General features: G+C 36.5%; 1 protein-coding gene across 3 annotated transcripts in view; it reads left to right on the top strand.

The window, feature by feature from the left end:
• Positions 1-24,550, top strand: part of SLC44A5 (solute carrier family 44 member 5) — a 412,555-nt gene that overhangs the window by 307,243 nt on the left and 80,762 nt on the right. For all 3 annotated transcript variants that reach the window (XM_025392182.1, XM_025392189.1, XM_025392173.1), the window contains one exon: positions 3,840-3,913. In XM_025392182.1, the coding sequence (XP_025247967.1) occupies positions 3,840-3,913 (74 nt within the window). The remainder of the gene's footprint in view (positions 1-3,839; positions 3,914-24,550) is intronic.

Raw genomic sequence — 24,550 nt, 5'->3', positions numbered from 1 at the left:
CTTCATAGTGCTTGCTGTGAAAGCAAAAATGAATCCACCTGAGGAAAAGGTCCAGTTATGACAAGCCTCTAGCTGGAACATGATTCAGATAATTTTTGTCCATGAGCTTAGATCACCCAGTTATCTCAATAGCTCTCTAGAGAGGTTTGAGAACTATCCCAATTAAAACCTTATTTTTTCTTAAAAAAAGAACTCATTTCCTATAGAATATTTAGAATTGTGACAGATGCTCTGAAATCAAAAGAAAGAAACAGTGATAAGGAACTACAGCTTCTAAACATTTGAATTGAGTTTCTGCTACTCTCCTTGACTCACAAAATGGTGCCCAAGCTATATTTTGATTTGTTCACATTCAATTTTCCGGTAACTTTCTAAGCACTAATTATTTTTTTAGAGAGAATATATCTGAGGAAGGGAGAGATGCAGATAAATTAATAGAAAAAATAGCAGGTAATTATAATTACCCGAAAGCACACACACACACACACACACACACACACACACACACACACACACACCCCTATTTAAAAACTTTTCTAAAACAATAAAGTGAATCAAGTTGCTACCGATACTGGGGAGATTTGAATTCTCGGTTTATAATTTTCAGTTTGTTCAACAACCTTCCGTGGTTAAGTAAGACAAAATTAAGCAGTCTGGCCATAGGGTATGGTCTGCCATTTTTCTAAAGCAGTGTACCAGAAAAACAAAGCAGATTTTAATATATTATTTTCCCTGGCCCCATAATAGAATCTCTAAACAGCTTAAGGTGTGAATTATTGTGAATTATTAAGGTGTCCCATCGTGAAGAGAGACGGCTAGGGGAATAGTTGTGTGGGCACAGGGTAGTTCCTGATGCTTTAGTGTTTCCTTGGCACCGAAGAATAAAAAATAAATTATAGTGTAAAACCCTATATAGAACCAAAACACTAACTGATGCTCATTCATTAGTGCAAGTAGTGAAAGAGTGTAGGTTTTACTTTTTTAAAAACTTCCGTTGGTCGCAGTGGCTCACGCCTGTAATCCCAGCACTGTGGGAGGCTGAGGTGGGCGGATCATGAGGTCAGGAGTGCGAGAGCAGCCTGGCCAATATGGTGAAACCTCATCTCTACTAAAAATACAAAAATTAGCGGGGCATGGTGGCATATGCCTGTAGTTCAAGCTGCTTGGGAGGCTGAGGCAGGAGAATCGCTTGAACCAGGGAGTCGGAGGTTGCAGTGAGCCGAGATCGCACTACTGCACTCCAGCCTGGACAATAGAGCGAGACTCTGGCTCAACAAACAAACAAACAAACAAACTGAAACCTTCCATTTGGGATCTACTTCTGCTCTGTCCTTGTGCTCTGTTCTTTGAAATTGGTAAGTTTATTTCATTGATCTTTCTAGATGTTTACCTCTACTTGTATTGACTATGTAGCATTATAAATACATAACCTTATGATAGTATGTAACATAAAGTCATTATGAATACAATTGTTCTCCCTTATTTGAAGTTTCGCTTTCTGAGGTTTCAGTTATCCGAGGTCATCTGTGGCCATCCGTGATGCACAGAAAATATGAAGTAGGAAATTTTAGAAATAAATAATTTTTGTCTTAAATTGCCCACTGTTCTGAATAGCATGATAAAATCTCATGCCATCAAACTCTGTCCCACCCAGCATGTGAATCATCTCTTTGTCCAGTGTCTCCACGCTATCCAGGCCACCTATCCTGCCTTCCCGTTTGCCACTTGTTAGCCATCTTGCTTGTCAGATCGACTGTCCCAGTATCGCAGTGCTTGTATTCAAGTAACCCTGATTTTACTTCATAATGGCTCCAAAGCACAGTAGTGATGCGGCATATTGTTATAATTATTCTATTTTATTATTAGTTATTGTTAATTTCTTCATTGTGCTTAATTTTTAAAGTAAACTTTTTCATAGGTCTGTATGTATAGGAAGAAACAGAATATAGGGTTTGGGGCCATCCACAGTTTCAGGCATCCACTGGGGGTCTTAACATGTCTCTCTTGCGAATAAGGGGCGACTACTCTGTGTGTTAAAATCTGTATTATTAGCAGCGATACAAACATATAACATTATAGATATATAAGGACGGGATGGCGGGCCACCCTGGCTGGTGCTTCTGATTACATCCGTCTCTCCAGCTTCCTGGTAGTTATGATTACACACCAGGGCTTTGACAAATGCAAGATTTCTAATTAAAGCACATCTATACTCTTGTTTTTTCTCTTTGAGTTTCTTACCTGCATGCATTTTCTATTAGGTGTTGAGGTATGTAACAACTGCTCTGACAGATTGAGAATCTGATATTAAGTAGCATGTGTAAGAATGCAGGTGAAATAGATACCCTGCTCACACCCAAGCACGTTTTTGCTTTCAATGGTTGTTAACCCAAAAAAAAAAAAAAAAAAAAAAAACAACCTAGAGCACCTGCTTTCTTCTCTTGTTATTATCATTCTCATAATTCTTAAATTCTAATGAAAGTTAAAATTCCTGCGTTGAAACTTGGTTTAAACAAATGATAGTTTGTTTCTGGTTTGCCCACAATGAACTTTCTTGATGAAAGATCGTTTCCTATTCCAAGGTAAAGAATTATAGAAATGTGTGTAGTTGATTTTAGATGTAGCTATTTTAAAACTTTGTAGAAAATTATAATCATACTAACATAACTCGTAAGTGAAAAAGAGTTGGTGTTGGAGATCTAGATATTTGCCCCCTTCTTTAACAACCTCTTTCGCGTACCTTAAGTAAACAAACTCACTTTACTACGCCTAATAGCCTAAAGATATTCTTAGGAATCTCTCAAGGTTACATTTCTGAAAGCAATACAAGTATGACAGGCTTTATAAATGTGTGTTTGTTACTGTACAATTATTATTCATTACTTACCACTTCAAAAAATAAGTGTGTAACTTCAACCTGCCTGTGCTAGAAGATTAGGGTATATCTATATGCCCTCAAGATCAAGAACTTTTACCATGAAAATTCTCATGTGCAACTTTTAATCCTGTCAAATGAGCTGATCTTTTTCTTTACTAAAGGAGTCCTCATTAAGTTTCAAATAAAGATTGACAGTATTGCTGCTCACTTTCAAACCATACCTTTGACTTTCCAAGTCACTTATAAGCTAAACAAGATGTAATATTGCAGATAGAAAATACTTTAGTTGAAAACCTTGAGTATCCCTGCTGGATCCTGGCTTGGCTTCTGACCTTTAGCAAATCACAGACTCCCTGTGACTCAGATTTCCTCTAAACCTACATTGACAATATATAGCTTACAGAGACAGCTAGAAAACTGATACTTTTGAGACATTTTATTTTGAATGCTTTATATACATTGTTACTGGAATAGTTATAACTCAACTCCCCATAGAAAGTTAATGTAGTCAATCCTTTATCTAATAATAGTACCCCTATCATGTGTATGTAGGAAGAAAATGGAGAAGAGGAGGGATGGGAAATGGGTATTTTATACCATGTGTGAAGGAGGCATGAAGAGGAAAATCATAAAATCAAATAGCTTATATTACAATTTCAAATAAAAAATGGCTATCTGATGTTGGCGTACTCTAATCTTTAAAAATATTTTACAAATAAATAAGAGAAAACAAATACTAAGAGTTCTGAGGGACATTTGTTAATCATGGAACTATGACCCCTCCATGGCTGCTAACGTCTTTGCAGAAATTCATCTGATCTACCTTTTAAAATTATTGAATAAATATGCAATTATGAAATAGCATATCACTATTACTATATTTTTCTCTCTTCATTTTGTGCAGTAAACAGGAAGTCATTTGGGACCTCTTTTAATTCTTTCTTTCTTTTCTTGTCTTTAGGAGTTGTACAGATGTTCTGTGCTGTATGATCTTCCTACTGTGTATTGTTGGCTACATTGTTTTAGGACTTGTGGGTGAGTAAATACAGGTATAGAAAATATTTCACACTTGCTAATGGAATAACTAAGTCAGCGTCACATATTAAACATTAATGATTGTCTTCCAAAAGCCTTCCTATTATTGATTGTTGTCTTTCCTGGAGGAAATGTGCCTCACCAGGATTTATCAGGTAGCAGACAATAAAAAATGAATATAAAACAGTTGAGTCAAAGGCAAGCCCAAATTACTTAAGTAAATACAATTATAAAGACGAAAGAGAAAAGTTTATGCTTCCTTTTTAATCATTGTTACTTTTGAAATTCTAATAAGCAACCAATTATGTTCATGTTGCAGTTTGCAAAGAAGAACTAGGGCCTAGATCATTTTAGGTAATACTAATACATAAACATTTCTTTTTATAAGCAAATTAAAAAGAAGGAACAATTATTAAGAATTTCACCAGATAATTCATTGACATACAAAAAGTTCTAGTCTCTTTGCCCAAGAGACATCTAGCAAAGAGATACCTTGTTATTTATTGTTAAGTTAAAAATTTTACTATGAAAGTGAAAATAAGAGAAGTATGGAGATTCTTTATTTGAATTTTGTTTTGTTTTGTTTTTTTGAGACACAGTCTCACTGTGTCCCCAGGCTGGAGTGCAGTAGCACGATCTCGGCTCACTGCAACCTCCAAATCCCTGGTTCAAGTGATTCTCCTGTCTCAGCCTCCCGAGTAGCTGGGATTACAGGCATGCACTACCATGCCCAGCTCATTTTTGTATTTTTTTTTTTAGTAGAGACAGTGTTTCACCATGTTGGTCAGGATGGTCTTGATCTCCTGACCTCATGATCTGCCCGCCTTGGCCTCCCAAAGTGCTGGGATTACAGGCATGAGCCACCGTGCCTGGCCTATTTGAATTTTTTTTAAACAACTACCAATGTTACTAGTATGAATATTTTCTGCAAAAAAAGGTTTCACAATTGTATATGAGTGGATCAAACTTTTTTTCCCCCAGAGACGTAGGTTCTGTCCCTTAAATTCTGACTTAGGAAACTTTAATATGTTATTATTGGGGTGAAAGTTGTGAAAGTCAGATATTAGCTAGTACCAGTAATTAATGGCATGGAGTCAATGTGGATGGAATGTATTAGCAGAAAGAAAGTTATACCCTAACTGGGGAACAATGAAAAATATTTTTCTGTGCTCTTCAGTTTTTTCTTCCAATAAGATAAATACTTTGAAAACACCAATTGAAAGTCATTTCCAAAAGATAATCTTGATATTGCCATGCAAAAGCTACACAGAATTGGAGAATTCAAAAAATTAAGACAGGAAAATAGGGAGGGAGAGAAAAATAAAGGAGCATAAGTCATAAAGTAAATATATTCTTCTAAGATCTTCAGAACATTCTTTCATTATTTCTTAAAGTGATTTAAATTCTAACCATTAATGAAGTTGTAGTACAATATGTAATCTCTAGAGTAAATATTATAATAAAATAAATTTTCTTACACAAAATTTAGAATTTTGGTTTCTCTCACTTTGGGACACATCTTTCTTATCTATGTAATTTTTCTTTTTTTTTTTACTTTTCATCATAGAATTGAAATTTGTTACATAAGTGAAAGATTTGGAATCAGGTACATCTACAGTTTCATCATTTTTTTGAAGGTCTTGGGTTACTTACTCAACCTCAGTTTTCTTACCTGGAAAATATGGAAACATTACCCGCCTTCAGGGCTGTTGTGAGGAGTAAATGAAATAATACCTAACTATACCAATAATGCTGCATAACAGTTCTGAGTAGTAGTTTGTTTGCTACCATTATATAACTGAGTTGTCCTGAATTTTAATACATTTCTTTTCAATATAATTTACAATATTATTTCCATGGCAACCCATAATTTGGGCTATTAAAGTTTGAACTTCACAAAGATCTCTTCCTGTGACAAGAATCTTTTCACTAGGAGACCCTATTCCTTCATCAAATAAGTCTCTCCTCTGTATCTCAAAGCCAGTCTAATGTAGTCCACAAAAAAATGCTTTGTGTCCTTGTATAGAGTGGGAAAACCCACTGCCACTCTCCTGTAAACAAAACAGAGGAGTGTATGCCAGTATTTTCTCTGGAGCAAGATAAGAAATTCGCCTTTCTTTTTCCCAGAACTCCAAATTCAGTTTGTAAATGTCTTAATTCACATAAGGAAATTGGCAGATAAATGTTACTCAATAAAAAACTCTGTTGAGTAGTAAATTAATTCAGTGATGTCTCCAGATTAATCCCAATGCCACTGATTAAAATGAGTGACTCACAAAATTCACTAAATATATATACTTTTTTTCATCCCTGAACTGTAAATAGCCTTACTGGCTTCGTTTCAAGATAAACTTAATTCTTTGATTATATCTAATGTTGGACTAAAAGAAGCACGAGGGGAAACTATGGCAGAGATTACTAGAAGTGTGAAGGATTTTTTAACATGCAAGAATATATACCTTCATTTGAGCAAATATGATGCTAAGTCAGTTTCACTGATGTGTTATAGGTATTTTGGTGTCTTTTGCCAACTGTGTTAGTGCCTTTGTAGACTTATCTATCATCCATGATCTTTTCATTAAAAAGTGTTTTCATGAAAGAGACATGGTTTTTTTTTTTTGCTTTATTTTTACAAAATCTGCTGAGAGAAACTGTTATTTGCCCTTTATGTGGAATATGGCCAGCTAGGGTAATACTTCAATATAACAGAGATACTTAACATTTGATTGATGAACAGCAGAACCTTTGTTCAAGTGGATGAAGTGGAGTCTGGGTAGAAGTAATCAAATCTTGAAAGATCAAACTAACCTTTATGATAATAACCCTCCTTTGTCCTACTTTGGTGATGATTACTATTCAATTATTGTACTAATTAGAAAAAAATGAATATTTATTATGCAAATTATTCTTTGCTATACTTATTGCTGTCATTAAGTATACAATAATAGCAAATTTTAACATTCAATAAATTTTTATGTCGAGGCGTGGTGGCCATGGCTCATACCTGTAACCCCAGCACTTCAGGAGGCCAAGACTGGCCAATAGCTTGAGCTCATGAGTTTGGGACCAGCCTGAGCAACATGGCAAATTCCTGTCCCTACAAGAAATACAAAAATTAGACAGATGTTATGGTGTGCTCCTGTAGTCTCAGCTACTTGGGAGGTTGAGGTGGGAGGATGGCTTGAGCCTAGAAGGCAGATGTTGCAGTGAGCTGAGATCACACCACTGCACTCCAGCCTGGGTGATAGAGCCAGACTTTGTCTCAAAAATAAATAAGTAAATAATTTTAATTTGTTTTCTTTTTAAATTGATTACTCTTTGGGTGATTTAGTTCATTATTGTATTTACTTAGGAAGTGCTTGAAGTTACGATCCAAAGTTTGTTTTGGTTTTGCTTTTTTTAACCTTTCCCATGGGTAATTATCTCTAGTAGCTGAGAAAGTAAGAAGTTAACAAGAGAGTTAATGCAAACAAGACCAGAACTCTGTCACCATGATGTAAGAAACTCAAGCTCTGTGTAGCAGCTATGTGGAGGAGTCCGGGCCAACAGGCTCAGCTGGGCTCCCAAGGATAATTAGTGTCCACTATCAGCCCAGTTGGGTTTTCTGAAGCCCCAGTCAACACCTGACTGTATGAGAGATCCCAAGGGAGAATTAAGCCCTTCCCAAAATTCCTGACACACCAAATCATGAGCAAAATAAAAATTTGTTATATTAAGACAGCAAGTTTGGGGTGCAACAATAGATAAGCGGAACAAAATTTGGTACCTGGAAGTGGGATGCTGGTTTAACAAAACCCACAATACAGGCATTGGTTTTGACACCAGGTGGTGTTCAGAAATCCAGTGGGTTTTGTGCAGGCTGCCGGTGAGTTTGAAAGAAAATGAGAAAGACGTGATTGGAAGCAGCGGGGAAGGGCACCTCGCTATGTAGTGGTCAAAAGTCTGGCATCACTGTTGCTGTGGTAATGAGGGATGTAGGAAATGTACCTAATGAATTCAATGATCTAGATAAAGAAATCATCCTTAGGAGAGTAGCTAACTCTGCTGAGCCTTGTCCACACTTGGACCTGACTTAGGTGATGAGATCTAGACGTTAAGCCCGAGCCTGATGAGGTAATTGGATGAAGTTTCTGGCGATTTTGAGAGAAGATAAGTGTATTTACATTAGAAGGGAACACATTTTTTTAAAAAAAGAAAAAAATACTGGGTAGAGGGTGGACTACGGTATCCTTAATACATGGCTGCAAATTATTTGTCATTTTTCCCATTGAGAAGGAGGATCTGCAATCCTTTCCCCTTGAATACAGTCAGGCTTGTGATTGCTCTTTAATAGGGAAATGAACCAAGCCAAAGCAGAGTAGTAAAGAGCCTTGACATGCAGGTTATTTATAGATCAGTAGAAAGGATTAAAGGAATTGCATCATGACTTGAGTGGAGACAGTGGATCTGAAAATACCAAGTAGAGAAAGAAAGAAATTTACATAATTACATAAGGCTAAATTCTCACATTCAGCCTTAATCCTTCATAGAAAAAGGTAGAGAATAAACAAAATAGTTAATAATAAAGTAGTCAAAATTGACCTCATCATTTCTGATATTAAATTATATGTTCATTGTTTTGGGGCAATAATACAGTCATATCTGTTTTTTCATTTATTACTTAAGGAAATCTAGGATATCACACTCTTTCCTGACCTAAACTTTCCCAAAACACCAAGGAGATAGCAACCTGATTTCCAATCTCTAGGTGGAGAGACTTTGTAGTGTTCTGGAGATCTGACATTTTGGTTGTGCCATTTAGTATCATTTCATAATCTGTTGCTTATCTTAATCTTCCCACTACTGTAGTGGCTTCCCAATCCAAGACTACTGCTTTTTAAATATTTCAGCAATATTCAAACATTGGTTCCCAAAGCATGACAAGGGTCAGAATAGGTGCATTCAAACTGACTTCTTGCTTGATCAGAACCAGCCCTTACTCTTAGGTGCTGCTTTTAAGCCTAGGACCCCAGCCCAGTCTCTTCCTCCATGGTAAGTTCCCTTTGAGGGTATTTTTATCCTTTGTGTCCAGTAAGCCTAGTTCAGGGTCAATCTGATCTATTCTAAATTAAAGTCTCAGGGATAAAAGTTTGACGTCTTATCTCTTCCTTCTCTTAAAGCGAATTGATCTTCCTCTATCCCAATAAACATGAGGAAGGAAGAAAGCATATTTTCATAACTAAGATAAGTCACTCAAGTGACCTTTTGAAGAACAAAGATAATTCCAAGATGACTTTTTCATTCTGCCCATACAAAGAAGCAGTAAACAGTTTCTCTTACTAATAAACACATAAATATATATTTTAAATTTAATTTAATTTTTTAGCTTTATGAGCTATGATTGACACATTTTAAAAAGTATATATTTAAGGTGTACAACCTGGTGTTTTAGTATATATATATATCTTGTGTAAAGATCTCCACAGTCAGGCTAACATATATGTCACCTGACATAGTTACTTTTGTTTGTAAGTGAGTGTTTGGAAAGAACAGTTAAAATATATTCTCTTAGCAAATTTCAAGAATAAAATACATTATTAACTATAGTCAATACTGTAAATCAGATCTCTAGAACTTATTCATCTTATAACTGAAAGTTTATACTCTTTATCCATTATCTCCTAATTTCTCCCACACCCCCAGATCCTGGCAACTACCGTTCTGCTCTCTGCTTCTATGAGTTGGAGTATTTTAGATTTCACATATAAAGGAGATCATGCAATATTTTTCTTCTATGTCTGGTTTATTTCACTTAGCATAATGTCCTCTAGGTTCATTCATGTTGTCACAACTTGGCAGGATTTTCTTCTTTTTTAAGGCTTAAAAATATTCCATTTTGTGTGTATATGTGTTTGTATGACACAAGCACACATACACTATAATTTCTTTATCCATTCAACTATTGATCGATACTTAAATTGATTCCAAATCTTGGCTATTGTGAATAATGCTGCAATGGACATGGGAGTACAGATATCCCTTCAACATACTGAGTTCAAATCTTTTGGGTAAATATCCAGATGTGGGACTGCTGGATCATATGATAATTCTATTTTTAATTTTTTGAGTGACCTCCATGCTATCGTTCATAATAGCTATACTAATTTACATTCCTACTAACAGTGTACAAGAATTCCCTTTTTCTCCACGCCTTCTCAACACTTATCTTTTGTCTTTTTTATAATAACCATCTGTACCTCACTAGGCATCCTGTTGTTCTAATTTGGGAGCTTGGTGATGTGACCACAATATTCATTGCAAGAGGAAACTGGCAATTGGAAATGAGTATAACTGGAAATTACATTGTGCTGTTACTCTACTTTGGAACTAAAGTAAACCTATCAGATCACAGCTTGGAAACATTGTTTTAGCCAAGTAAAATCATATCTCACAATTAAAAAGTAAGAATTTTTAGAAATCCCAGTTCTATTGCTTCTTAAATTGTTCCAGGGAACTTTTCTTAAATGTTCATTGTATTTATAACCAGAACCAGTATTAAATGTCCTTTTGCATTCTTTACAAATATATAAATATTTACAAAGTAAATTACAAACCTATACTTCTTTTTATTTTGAAAGTCTTCATATTGAAAAGAAAGCACTTAGTTTTCACTGTTACTTGAGCAGATATTTTAGTATTGAGTGAGTTTTTTACTGTTTGTTTTATTTTGTCGAGTGCATACATGGTAGATGATTTTAAGTGGAACACTGTTATCATGAGAGGGACTGATTTGTGCTCAAGGACATGACCCTAAACTCACCACTGGGTAGAAGAGGCCACCTGTGAAATGATAAACAGCATTTTTCTTATCTAAGCAACAGTATACAGGGCTGCTTCCAAAAATGTTTCTATAGCAGCGGTGTCATCAACACAGATTTTCAAGTTCGGTATCATGTGTCCTATTATCTGCTTCATTGCATTTGTAAATTGCTTGTGTTAAAAAGCCATAAGCACAATTTGGCAGGCCTGTTCCTCACATATTAAAACAGTTAAAATGTACCTTTAAGGGATACAAAGTAATGATTTGAAAGCCAACATTCCCAACCAGCAAGTGTTTAGGGAATGCCTTCCCTGCCCCAAAGAGATTTGCAGTTAATTTTTAAGTGTCAGTGCAAGCAGTTGGTCTAATCACATTTTCTCCTTGACAGAGGGCTTTTAAATGGCTGCAACTCCTGACTCAACCCTAGAGCACAACAAGAACATGCTTTGCAAATGTTTGAAAATGAGAGATAATGTTAGATCATAATGCTCGCTCCTGGTACTTCAGAAACATGCATTTCCTCAATATGAGTGAAAAGATAATTTGCCTGAATAAATTTTTCAACATCTCTTACCAATCTTTGGTTATCTGCTATGAATTTCCCTAATAGAATTCTTTTACAAATAATTTCTCTTCTCTCTTCTCTTTCTGTTTTATACACACAAGACACACATGTGCACATGCACAAACATGAGTCATCTTCACTTAAAGTGGTGTTTTAAAATTTTTCTAAAACAGTGAGATAATGAAAAAAGATGATTGAACCAGATTTGTATTGGTTTTATTCACCAACATAACCCAAGTAGTTTAATTCTAGAGCCTGTGCTCTTGAACACTACACTATACTGTATTTTATTTAATAAAGATAATAAATGATGAATAAGTAATGAAGGTTACTGAGAGAAGGGTAGACCAGAACCCCATGATCCTCAGCTAATGCTTTTCTCTTCCTCCTTCCCCTCCCACCTCCTCTAATTCCACACTGAGTTGGGCTTAACACAGCGAGTATCCATGAACAGTTTGGGGCATAAATGAAAGGCAGGTATTCTTCTGCAATCAAAGATCATCAACAATCTATTATCTTCAGTCTTGCCCCTCTGAGACTGATACGGGTCACTTTGCTGCAGTGCCATTGTTAATTTTCAGTAATTAAAAAAAATTAGCCTCTATTATGTACAAACTAAAAACAGGAGTGTATTCTTTATCATAATCCACACCTAAATAGCTGGTTTTCTTTCCTTTAGTTAATTCTTGTACTATGGAGTAAATAAAATTATTTTAGGCAATGTTTCATTCTTTAACAAGAAAAACCTCAAAGGATTTCATGGGCCTCTCAAAAAATTGTTATTTACTAGTAGATGTTAATGAGTATTACACATAACATTTTCAGATATAATACATTGCATCGATTTTTAGGAACCATGAGAGCTGCTTCATATAAAGCAAGAAGATGTGGCTAATTATAGAACCACAGTTAAGCAAGTAAAGACCAAGACCAGAAACCCTGAATAGGGAGTGGCCTCGACCTCTTCCAAGAAAATTTGAATAGGAAGACAAGGACCTACCTGAACAGAACCTTTACCATGGAATTCACAGCTGACACTAACAACTAAAAAAATCTCCCTGTAGTTCATCATAGAAAATCCTAAGATGCTAACTCTCCATCCGTATCTGAAATTATGCTTTACCCTGCTTTCTGTGTAAGCACCACACTGGTCTCCTGTCTGTCCTCAGTACCCATCACACTCCCACCCCTCACAGGCCCTGTGTCCATGTTGTTCATGTGCTGGAAGCCTCTTGGGCCTCTATTCATTTTTGAGGTCTCATCTCCTGAATCACTTCAGAGACATCATCCCTGACTTCCCTCATGTGATCATCTGCCTCTGTGAATCATGCTTTTCATGCCACATATTGCTCCTTTGTAGCACGTGTCAGAATTGGAATTTTACATTTATTTGTGCAGTTAATTCATTAAAATCTATTTCTCCCAACAGACTGTAGGCTTTGGGAGAGCAAGAACCGTTATATTCCCAGGGTCTAGCTTGGTGCTGACACAGAGGAAGCACTCAAAAAATATTTGTAGAATGAATGAAGAAATTATTTGTACAATGAATGAAGGAAAAAAACCCCATAAACTCCTGTCCTCATTATTTCAACTACTTCCTTACCTTAAAAATGAAAATGAAAAACCTATCTGCTAATGTGAATGAAAATCTTAAATAAAATCTTGAATAGTAGTGGTCTAACATCGACTTAGAATAATCAGAAAATTAAGTGTATTAACGTAATCAGCAAAAAGTCAAATGCAAAAAAAAAAAAAACACACACTTGTTAATGAAAACTGACTTTCATTTCTTGGTAATTTGGTTGTTTTTCTGTTTTCTTAAATTCTGTGCCTATTTTTTACAAATCTGTTTTAAGGATATGCTTTGCTTTGTCCCCTCTTTTACATCCTATTCTCACTCCTTCCAATTCATAGACCTTGAAATTTAGGTGTATCTTCTTGTTCTTTGCTACTGCTGTTTCATGTAGCAGTAAATTCTGATTAAAGATAGTCTGAAAACCATATATATATATAAAGAAAGTCTGAAAACCATGTGTGTATATATATATAAAGTCTGAAAACCATATATATATGGTTTTTGTTGTTGTTGTTGTTGTTTTTGTTGTTTTTGAGACAGAGTCTCACTCTGTCCCCCAGGCTGGAGTGCGGTGGCGCGATCTCGGCTCACTGCAAGCTCCGCCTCCCGGGTTCACGCCATTCTCCTGCCTCAGTCTCCCTAGTAGCTGGGACTACAGGCGCCCACCACCATGCCCGGCTAATTTTTTTGTATTTTTAGTAGAGACAGGGTTTCACCGTGTTAGCCAGGATGGTCTCCATCTGCTGACCTCATGATCCGCCCACCTCGGCCTCCCAAAGTGCTGGGATTACAGGCTTGAGCCACTGCGCCCGGCCTCAACCTTACATATTTTTTAAATGAAGTGCTAAATGTCTTGCTGTATATATCTGAAGTCCCACTCTTTAATGGGCTAGTCACTTGTTCAGAATATGGGCTGGGCATTTTTCATTTTCCCCTCCAAATCTAGTCCTTATTCTCCTCATCCTGTTCTGTCCCTTGGGAATCTGGCATTTATGGGTTACACCAAGTGGCTCTCTTGTCCTCTGGCCTCCAATTTGGTGAGATGGGAGGGTAGGAGCATGAGTCTGTAGATTTCTGCCTTTGACTCTTGCTGATGGGTCACAACAGGTTGGCTACACCTCTCTAAGGCTCCTGCTCCCGTTAGTGCTGTCAATGAGCTCTCTCCATTCAGATTGGCCTCCTGGATTTGGGTTACCCCTCCTGTGCCTCTTCAGACCTAGGGGTGGAAATGGCTCCCTATTGGTGCCAACCTCTGGGTTCCACATCAGTTCCTGCTTGTTTCCCTTCATGCTGTTCATGCTTTTATGAATATCTCCTTTATTAAACTCTACTCAACTATTCTATATGAGTTTAATACCTGTTTCCTGCTAGGACCCTGCCATACTCTAGAAAACAGCTCCCCAGCCTCGAAAGGCATTGTTTCCTACAGGGGGATATAACTGGCTCGTCAGGGGATTATTCTACCATTCCATTATGCCAGCTACTTCTGGTTGAATGGGACTCAGTGTTGGTCATCTATGCTGATAAATTTGTTGCATACACATTGTTAGAAGCCAGGTCATCCTTTGTGAGTACAAGTCCATGTTATCAAAACCCACACATAATCTTCATCTCTGTTATCATGGTTACTTTATTACAAAATCATTGAATGAGTGGTTTCCATCTTGATTATTGAAAACTACCTCTACAGAAGGGGCTTCACTAAGCAGCCACATGAGACATAAGTATCTTCATATTCTGGGTCCATTTAGAGGTCAATCCTTGTAGTTATTTCTCAAACTTCCTGGACATTATCTAATATTTTTCTTTTCTAGTCCATGACATTGTAGCCAAATCATTGGCCTCTATCTATAAATAGATTAAATGATTCAGACCTTCTACTCTTCTGGTCAAAGTAGACAACCAGAAGAATTTACCCTAGTCAATGCCAACAGATCCTCCACAGCCATCTATAAATCTGGTTTAATTTTTTCCTTCTCAGTCTGCTGATCAAAGGTACCTTTCCATGATTAAATTTCCATGATCAAAGAGACCTTTTCATGTATGTGTTTCTTTAACACATACCTATTGGCATCGGAAGTTAATATATTATTATTGTAAGAATTCTTCTTATGTAACTTTGTTGAGCCTTTATGACCTTCTGACACATTGTAGGAATATGTCATTTCCATTGGGAATGGAGTGCTGCTGGGCACAACCACCTCTAGACTTGATGGACCAAATAGTATCCTTTAAACATCGTGATGGGAAGCTCATGTCATTGGGTGTTCATTCAGGGACAAGGGGCTATTTCTCAAAAGAAGAATAGTTATTTTCTGAAAAAAAACACAGATTTTCTTCAACACCCTAGTGACCTCTACTGTGACTCTCTAATAGGCATTTGCCACAGGTCCCATAAAGTGTCTTGCTTTTGACAGGTATTTTAGACACAGTGGCACACCTGTTTGTACAGTAGCCTGGATTATCTGAAAAGTATTTTATTTCTCTGAGCTCTACTCAAATCTGGCAACTAATAAGTATTGCACCCCTTTTAATAGCAGAAAATGTAAGATGCAGTAACTTATCTTTCACTATGGAGAAGATATAATTACTGGAACCCTCAGGAACTTTACTGAGGTAGAAGACTCCAGTATTGTCATAAAATTTTTCTCCTATCCGTTAGCACACAAGTGTCTGTATAAGGCATCAAAATTATATGCTATTCACTATTCCCCAGATCTTATCAGCATGATGCTATGAATATAATGAATCTGTGTGGCAACCTGTGGAGTAAGGATATTTTCAAAATCCTGTAGACTAAATTGTGGCAAAGAGCTAGAAAGTCATATACCATTTAGGGAAGAAAGTGAAGATGTGATGCTATCCTTGCCAGATAAAAGCAAATACCCCTAAGGTTATCTACTTATTGGAAAAAGTAGAAAGCATTTGTTTGATCTATTGCTGTATCCAAAGTGACAGAGACTGTTTTGATTAGTTCTAGTACACAGACAATAACTTGAAGAACAGCTGAAATTAAGGCCATGACTTGGTTGAGCTTAAGAGAATACACTAAGAATCTTTAGAACCTGTCTTCCCTCTGCACTGCCAATCAGTATCATACATAGTTTCCTTAGGAAGAATGTGCTAAGAAATAGTATTATACTAAATATGAGATGTATTCATCTCTATATTTTCAGAGTTTATGTGTGCCTATGTCATTCATTCATGAATGACCAAATAAAGAGAAATGTGACCATTGACAATTCAGTATGAATGAATGAATGAAAGGGAGTTTGATCGTATTGTAGACTGGAATTTTAAAATAAAGCTTTTCATGTTTACTTTAAGAACTAAGGTAAACAGATGTCAGATACTGTGTAATAGTTTAGGTCTTAAGGAATATTTTAAATCATGTTTAAAGTTCCATGTGTTAAATCATACAGCGAGGACTGAAAAAATACTAAAATCCTAGAAAGTGTAGCTATAAGCTTAACACATAATAAATTAAATAGGAAATATGTGTTTCCTAATTATTATGAATATTTAATTTGAAAAAAGAAAGATAAAGATAGTGAAATTATTTACTTCAAGTATAAAAGTTTTTTTAGGACTTGCTGCTATAGGCTCTGTGAGACAGCCAAAAATGTTTGAAGACAAAGGACATATCTGTTGGAAGCTTCATGGCCCCACCTAGCTCCTGAAAAACCTGAATACTTATCCGCACAACCCTGGGGCAAGCTTGTATCCCTCCTAAACTACTGGAGCTGATGCTGTCTTGAAAGCACCACCTCCTGGCTGGAGGCCAACACAAAATAAAGGCAGTAAATAAATCTACAACCAAGTCCTATCTTCAGCCTCCTTAAACAAAACCAGCAAAAATACACTTCATAAATGAAAAAAAAGATACAAGTTTTTTCAGACAAATAAGTGCTGAGAGAATTTGTCACTACCAAGCCATCATGACAAGAACTGCTAAAAGAAACTCTAAATCTTGAATCAAATCCTCAAAATGCATCTCCTTAAAGCACAGATCTCAATGGACCTCTAAAACAGTAACACAATGAAAAAAAATCAAGGTGTTTAGTCAACAACTAGCATGATGAATAGAACAGTGCCTCACCTTTCAATACTAACATTGAATGTAAATGACGTAAATGTTCCACTTAAAAGATTCAGATTGGCAGAATGGACAAGAATTCACCAACCAAGTATCTGCTGTCTTCAAGCGACTCACCTAACACATAAGGACTCACATAAACTTAAAGTAAAGGGGTGGAAAGAGATATTCCATGAAAATGAACACCAAAATCAAGCAGGAGTAGCTATTCTTATATCAAACAAAACTGGCTTTAAAGTGACAGCAGTTTAAAAAGACAAAGAGGGACATTATATAATGATGAAAGAACTTGTCCAACAGGAAACATCACAATTCTAAATATATATGCACCTAACTCTAGAGCTCCCAAATTTATAAAACTATTACTACTAGACCTGAGAAATTAGTCACATGTCAACACCATAATAGTGGGAGATTTCAATACTCCACTGACAGCACTAGACAGGTCATCAAGACAAAATGTCAAAAAGTAACGATGGACTTAAACTATAGCCTAGAACAAATGGACTTAACAGCTATTTACAGAAAATTCTACCCAACAACTGCAGAATATACATTCTATTCAGCAGCACATGGAACATTTTCCAAGATAGACCATATGATAGGCCGCAAAACAAGTTTCAATAAATTTAAGAAAATCAAAATTATATCAAGTACTCTCTCAAACCACAGTAGAATAAAATCAGAAATCAATTTTTAAAGGAACTCTCAAAACCATGCACATACATGGAAATTAAATAACCTGCTCCTGAATTACCATTGCATTAACAATAAAATCAAGATGGAAATTTAAAAATTTATTTGAACTGTATGAAAATAGTAACACAATCTATCAAAACCTCTGGGATACAGCAAAAATGGTGCTAAGAGGACTCTTTGTAGCATTAAATGCTGACATCAAAAAGTCTGAAAGAGCACAAATATACAATCTAAAGTCACACCTCAATGGACTAGAGAAATAAGAACAAACCAAACCCAAACCCAGCAGAAGAAAAGAAATAACATCAGGGAACAACTAAATAAAATTGAAACACACAAAAAAGATAAATGAAACAAAAAGCTGGTTCTTTGAAAAGATAAAGAAAATTAATCAACCATTAGTGAGATTAATCAAGAAGAGAGAAGATCCAATTGAAATAAAATGGGAGAATTACAACCAATACAACAGAAATACAAAAGATTATTTAAGGCTACTATGAACACCTGTATGTGCACAAACCAAAAAACCTAGAGGAGATGGATAAATTCCTGGAAATATACAACCCTCCTAGATTAAGGCAGGAAGAAATAGAAACTCTGAATAAACCAACAAGATTGAAATGATAATTTTAAAATTGTCAACAAAAAAAAATGTCCAGGACCAGACAGATTCACAGATGAATCTATCAGACATTCAAAGAAAAAGCTGTACCAATCCTATAGACACTATTTCAAAAGATAAAGAGGGAACCTTCTAAATCATTTTATGAAACCAGTATCACCCTAATGCCAAAACCAGGAAACAACGTAACACACACACAAAAAAACTATAGACCAATACTCCTGATGAACATAGATGCAAAAATCCTCAACAAAACACTGGCTAACTGAATCCAACAGCATGCCAAAAAGATAATACATCATGACCAAGTGGATTTCATACCAGAGATTCAGGGATGATTTAACATATGCAAGTCAATAAATGTGATACATCTCATAAACAGAATTAAAAACAAAAATTGTATGATCATCTCAATAGACATAGGAAACATATTTGATAAAATTCAGTGTCCCTTTATTATTAAGGCCCTCGGCAAAATTGGCATAGAAGGGACACACTTTAAGGTAATAAAAGCCATTTATGAAAAACCCACGGTCAACATTATACTAAACAGGGAGAAGTTTAAAGCATTCCCCCTGAGAACTTAAACAAGAAAAGGATGCTTGCTTTCAACACTTCTATTCAATGTAGCACTAGAAGTCCTAGCCAGAGTAACCAGACAACATTAATAAATAAAGGGCATTCAGATCAGTAAAAAGGAAGTCAAACTGTCATCGTTCACCAATGATATGATTTTCTACCTAGAAAACCCTGAAGACTCATCCAAAAAGCTGCTAGAACTGATAAATAAATTCAATATAAATAAATAAAGTTTCAGGATACAAAATCAATGTACATAAATTAGTAACTGCTATATACAAAGTGACCAAGCTGAGAATCAAATCAAGAACTCAATCCCTTTTATAATAACTGCAAAACAAAAACAAAATACTTAGGAATATACCAAATCAAGGAGGTAACACATCACTACACAGAAAACTACAAAACACTGCTGAAAGCAATCATAGATGACAGAAACAAATGGAAACACATACCATGCTCATGGATGGGTAGAATCAGTATTGTGAAAATGACCATACTGCTGAAAACAATGTACAGATTCAATGCCATTTCATATCAAAATACCATTATTATTCACGGAAGTAGGAAAAAACAATCCTAAAATTCATATGGAATCAAAAAGGAGCCTGCATAACCAAAGCAAGAGTAATCAAAAAGAACAAATCTGGAGGGATCACATCACCCATCTTCAAACTGTATTATAAGGCCATAGTCACCAAAACAGCATTGTACTGGTATAAAAATAGGCACATATTCTGCCCAATGAAGCAGAACAGAAAACCCAGAAATAAAGCCAAATACTTACAGCCAACTGATCTTCGACAAAGCAAACAAAAACAAAAAGTGGAGAAAGGACATCCTGTTCAACAAATGATGCTGGGATAACTGGTAAGGCACATGTAGAAGAATAAAACTGGATCCTCATCTCTCACCTTATATAAAAATCAACTGAAGATGAATCAATGATTTAAATCTAAGACCTGAAACCATAAAAATTCTAGAAGATAACATCAGAAAAACTCTTCTGGACATTGGCTTAGATAAAAAGTTCATGACCAAGAACCCACAAGCAAATGTGACAAAAAAAAAACAAAGATAAATTGATGGGACTTAATTAAACTAAAAAGCTTCTGCACAGAAAAAGAAATAATCAGCAGAGTAAACAGACAACACACAGAGTTGGAGAAACTCTTCACAAACTATGTATCTGACAAAGGACTAATATCCAGAATTCACAAAAAAACTCAAACAAATCAGAAAGAAAAACATCAAACAATCCGATCAAAAAGTGGGCAAAGGACATGAATAGACAATTCTCAAAAGAAGATATACAAATGGCCAACAAACACATGAAATAATGCTCAGGATCACTAATTACCAGGGAAATGCAAATCAAAACCGCAACACAATACCACCTTACTCCTGCAAGAGTGACCATAATAAAAAATAGTAGATGCTGGTGTGGATGTGATGAAAAGGGAACATTTTACACTGCTGGTGGGAATGTAAACTAGTACAGCCACTATGGAAAACAGTGTGGAGATTACTTAAAGAAGTAAAAGTAGATTTACCATTTGATCCAGCAATCCCTCTACTGGGTATCTACCCAGAGAAAAAGAAGTCATTATATGAAAAAGATACTTGCACGTGCATGTTTACAGTCACCTGATTCACAAATGCAAAAATATAGTGTATTAGCCCATTCTCACACTGCTAATAAAAACATACCCGAGACTGGGTAATTTATAAAGGAAAGAGGTTTAATTGGCTCACAGTTCAGCATAGCTGGGGAGACCTCAGGAAACTTGCAATCATGGTGGAAGGGGAAGCAAACACACCCTTCTTCACATGGCGGCAGGAAAACGTGCAGAGTAAAGGCGGGGAAGCCCCTTATAAAACCATTAGATCTTGTAATCTGTATGGTTCATTTGCTGTTCACTATCACAAGAACAGCACAGGGAAACTGCAGCCATGATCTAGTGACCTTCCATGAAGTTCCTCTCCCAACACGTGGGGATTACACTCAGATTATAATTCAAGATGAAATCGTGGTGGGAACACAGAACCAGACCATATTATTCCACCCCTGGCCCCTTCCAAATCTCACATGCTTCTCACATTTCAAAACACAATTATGCCTTCCCAACAGTTCCTTAAAGTCTTAACTCATTTCACCATTAACCCAGAAGTCCAAGTCCCAAATCTCATCTGAGACAAGGCAAGTTCCTTTTGCCTGTGAACCTGTAAAATCAAAAGCAAGTTAATTACTTCCTAGATATAATAGGGATACAGGCATTGGGTAAATACACCCATTCCAAATGGAAGAAAGTGGTCAAAACAAAGGGACTATAGACCCCATGCAAGTCTGTAATCCGATAGGACAGCCATTAAACCTTAAAGTTTTGAAACGATTTTCTTTGATTCTATATCTCACGTCCAGGTCATGCTGGTGCAAGAGATGGGCTCCCATGGTCTTGGGCAGCTCCACCCCTGTGACTTGTCAGGGTACAGCCCCCTTCTCAGCTGTTTTCACTGACTGTCGTTGAGTGTCTGTATCTTTTCCAGGTGCATCATGCAAGCTGTTGGTGGACCTCCCATTCTGGGATCTAGAGGATGGTGGGCCTCTTCTAACAGCTCCACAAGGCAATGCTCCACTGGATGTTCTGACTTTATATTTCCCTTCTGCACTGCCTTAGCAGAGGTTCTTCATGAGGGTTCCACCTCTGAAGCAAACGTCTGCCTGGACATCCAGGCATTTCCATACATCCTCTGAAATCTAGGTGAAGGTTCCCAAACCTCAATTCTTGTCTTCTGTGCACCTACAGGACCAATACCATATGGAAGCTGCCAAGGCTCAGGACTTTCACCCTATGAAGCAATGGCCTGAGCTATACCCTGGCCCCTTTCAGCCACAGTTGGAGTGGTTGGGATATGGGCGCCAATTCCCTAGGCTGAACACAGCAGGGGGACCCTGGCCCCAGCCCAGGAAACCATTTTCCCTCTTAGGTTCTGAGCCTGTGATCAGAGGGGCTGCCTTGCAAGTTTTTGACATGCCCTGGAGACATTTTCCCCTTTATCTTGGTGGTTAACATCTGGCTGCTTGATGCTTAGGCAAATTTCTGCAGCAGGCTTGAATTTCTCCCCAGAAAATGGGTTTTTCTTTTCTATCATATTGCTGGGCTGCATATTTATGCTGCACATCCTCTTGAATGTTTTGCTGCTTAGAAATTTCTTTCACCAGATACCCTAAATCATCTCTCTCAAGTTCAAAGTTCCACAGATCTCCAGGGCAGGGGCAAAATGCTGCCATTCTCCTTGCTAAAGCATAGCAAGAGTCACTTTTGCTCCAGTTCCCAAGAAGTTCCTCATCTCCATCTGAGATCATCTCAGCCTGGACTTAATTGGTCATATCACTATTAGCATTTTGGTCAAAGCTATTCAACAAGTCTCTAAGTTGTTCCAAACTTTCCCACATCTACCTGTCTTCTGAGGCTTGCAAGTCTTTAGGAAGTTCCAAACTGTCTCACATTTTCCTATCTTCTTCTGAGCCCTCCAAACTGTTCCAACCTCTGCCTATTATACAGTTCCAAGGTAACTTCCACATTTTTGGGTATCTTTATAAGCAGCACTACACTCCTGGTACCAACTTGTTGTATTATTCTGTTCTCATGCTGCTAATAAAGACACACCCGAGACTGTGTAATTTATAAAGGAAAGAGGTTTAATTGATTCACAGTTCAGCATGACTGCGGAGGTCTCAGGAAATTTACAATCATGGCAGAAGGAGAAGCAAACACATCTTTCTTCATATGGAGGCAGGAAGGAGACATGCATAGTGAAGGGGGGAAAAGTCCCATATAAAGCCATCAGATCTCATGAGAACTCACAAACTATCATGAGAACAGCATGGTGGAACCACCATCATGATCTAATCACCTCCCACGAGATCCCTCCTCCAACACGTGAGGATTATAATTCGGATTACAATTCAAGATGAGATTTTAGTGGGGACAGAAGGCCAGACCATATCATATGGAACTAGCCCAAATGCCCGCCAATCAATGCGTGAATAAAGAAAAGGTGTTATATATATATATACACCATGGAATACTACTCAACCATAACAAGAAATGAAATAATGATATTTGCAGCAACCGGGATGGAACTGGAGACCATCATTCAAAGTGAAGTAACTCAGGAATGCAAAACCAAACGTTATATGTTCTCACTTAGAGATGGAAGCTAAGCTATGAGGATGCAAAGGCATACAAATGATACAATGTACTTCGAAGACTCTAGGGAAAAAGTGGAAGGGGTTGAGAAATAAAATACTACACATTGGGTAGAATGTACACTGCTCAGGTGCACCAAAATCTCAGAAATCACCACTAAAGGACTTATCCATGTGATAAAACACCACCAGTTCCCCAAAAACCTATTGAAATAAAAATACATACATACATACATATGTACATACATACAAACATACACTTTATAAGTTGTATGTAAAGGAAACTGTTTGGGGATACTATACATTAATTCAATATATAAGCCAAAGGGTAAAAAAGTTAGCTATAAGATAAATTCTGAAGAACTAAAAAAAAAAAGATTTTTAAAAACTATATAATAATCCATTGTCTATTGCTGCATTGTAAATTACCCTCAAACTTGGCAACTTAAAAAACAAATATTTCTTATTTCACAATTTCCATGGTCAGGAATATAGGAATGGCTTGGTTGGGTGGTGTTGGCTCCAGGTTCTTTACGTTGTGGTCATGATGTAAGCCAAAGCTGCAGTCAACTGAAGGCTTCAGTAAGGTGGAGGATGCGCTTTCAAGGTGGCTTACGCCTACACCTCACTTTCTGCCTGACTTTCCCATGTCCCACTGATGTAGGTGAAAACCTGTTTTCACATATTTGAATTTAGAAATTCTGTTCTAAAATTACAAACGCTTAAAAAAGTGGATCTCATGGAGGTACAGAGTAGAATGGTAGTTAGCAGGGGCTGGGAAGGGGATGAGGGAGGGAGGGAGGAAGAGAAGTTGGTTAATGAATACAAATATACCATTCAAAGGAATAAATTTTAGTATCTGACAGTACAGTGGGGAAACTGTAGTTAACAATAATTTATTGTATATTTCAAAATAGCTTGAAGACAAGAATTGTAGTGTTCCCAACACAAAGAAAAATGTTTGAGGTGATAGATATTCCAATCACCCTGATTTGATCTTTAAACATTGTATACATGTATCAAAATATCACGTGTACCCCAAAGATATGTACAACTATATCAATAAAAATATAAAAATAAAGTAACAAAAGTTATTTTGCATGATTTTAGTAAGTACCAAGGGAATTTGAAAGAAGATTCTACATTTTTGTTGTTAGAATTTGCTAAAATTTGTTCATTTAGGAAAATTATATAATTAAAAACACCACTTGTATTTGATTTTCCTATCCAATATACGTATTTCCTCCCACACTTAAAGCTGCTACATTCACAGTGATTCCACCTGTACGTGTGAGCACTTGACTTCTCACATCTCTTCCAGTTTGGTCACATTTGAGCATTTGCATATTGATGTGCATACTGTTTAATTATAAATTACTTTCTTTTTATTATTTCTCATTTATATTACATAGGATATTTTATTACTTTTTAAAGGAAATTATGAGTGTGGCTGAAATATGTTATCTGTGACTATTACTTCAAGACTGT

The sequence above is a fragment of the Theropithecus gelada genome, chromosome 1 (assembly GCF_003255815.1).
Source record: "Theropithecus gelada isolate Dixy chromosome 1, Tgel_1.0, whole genome shotgun sequence".
Taxonomy (NCBI): domain Eukaryota; kingdom Metazoa; phylum Chordata; class Mammalia; order Primates; family Cercopithecidae; genus Theropithecus; species Theropithecus gelada.
This window is presented reverse-complemented; position numbering and strand designations above follow the sequence as displayed.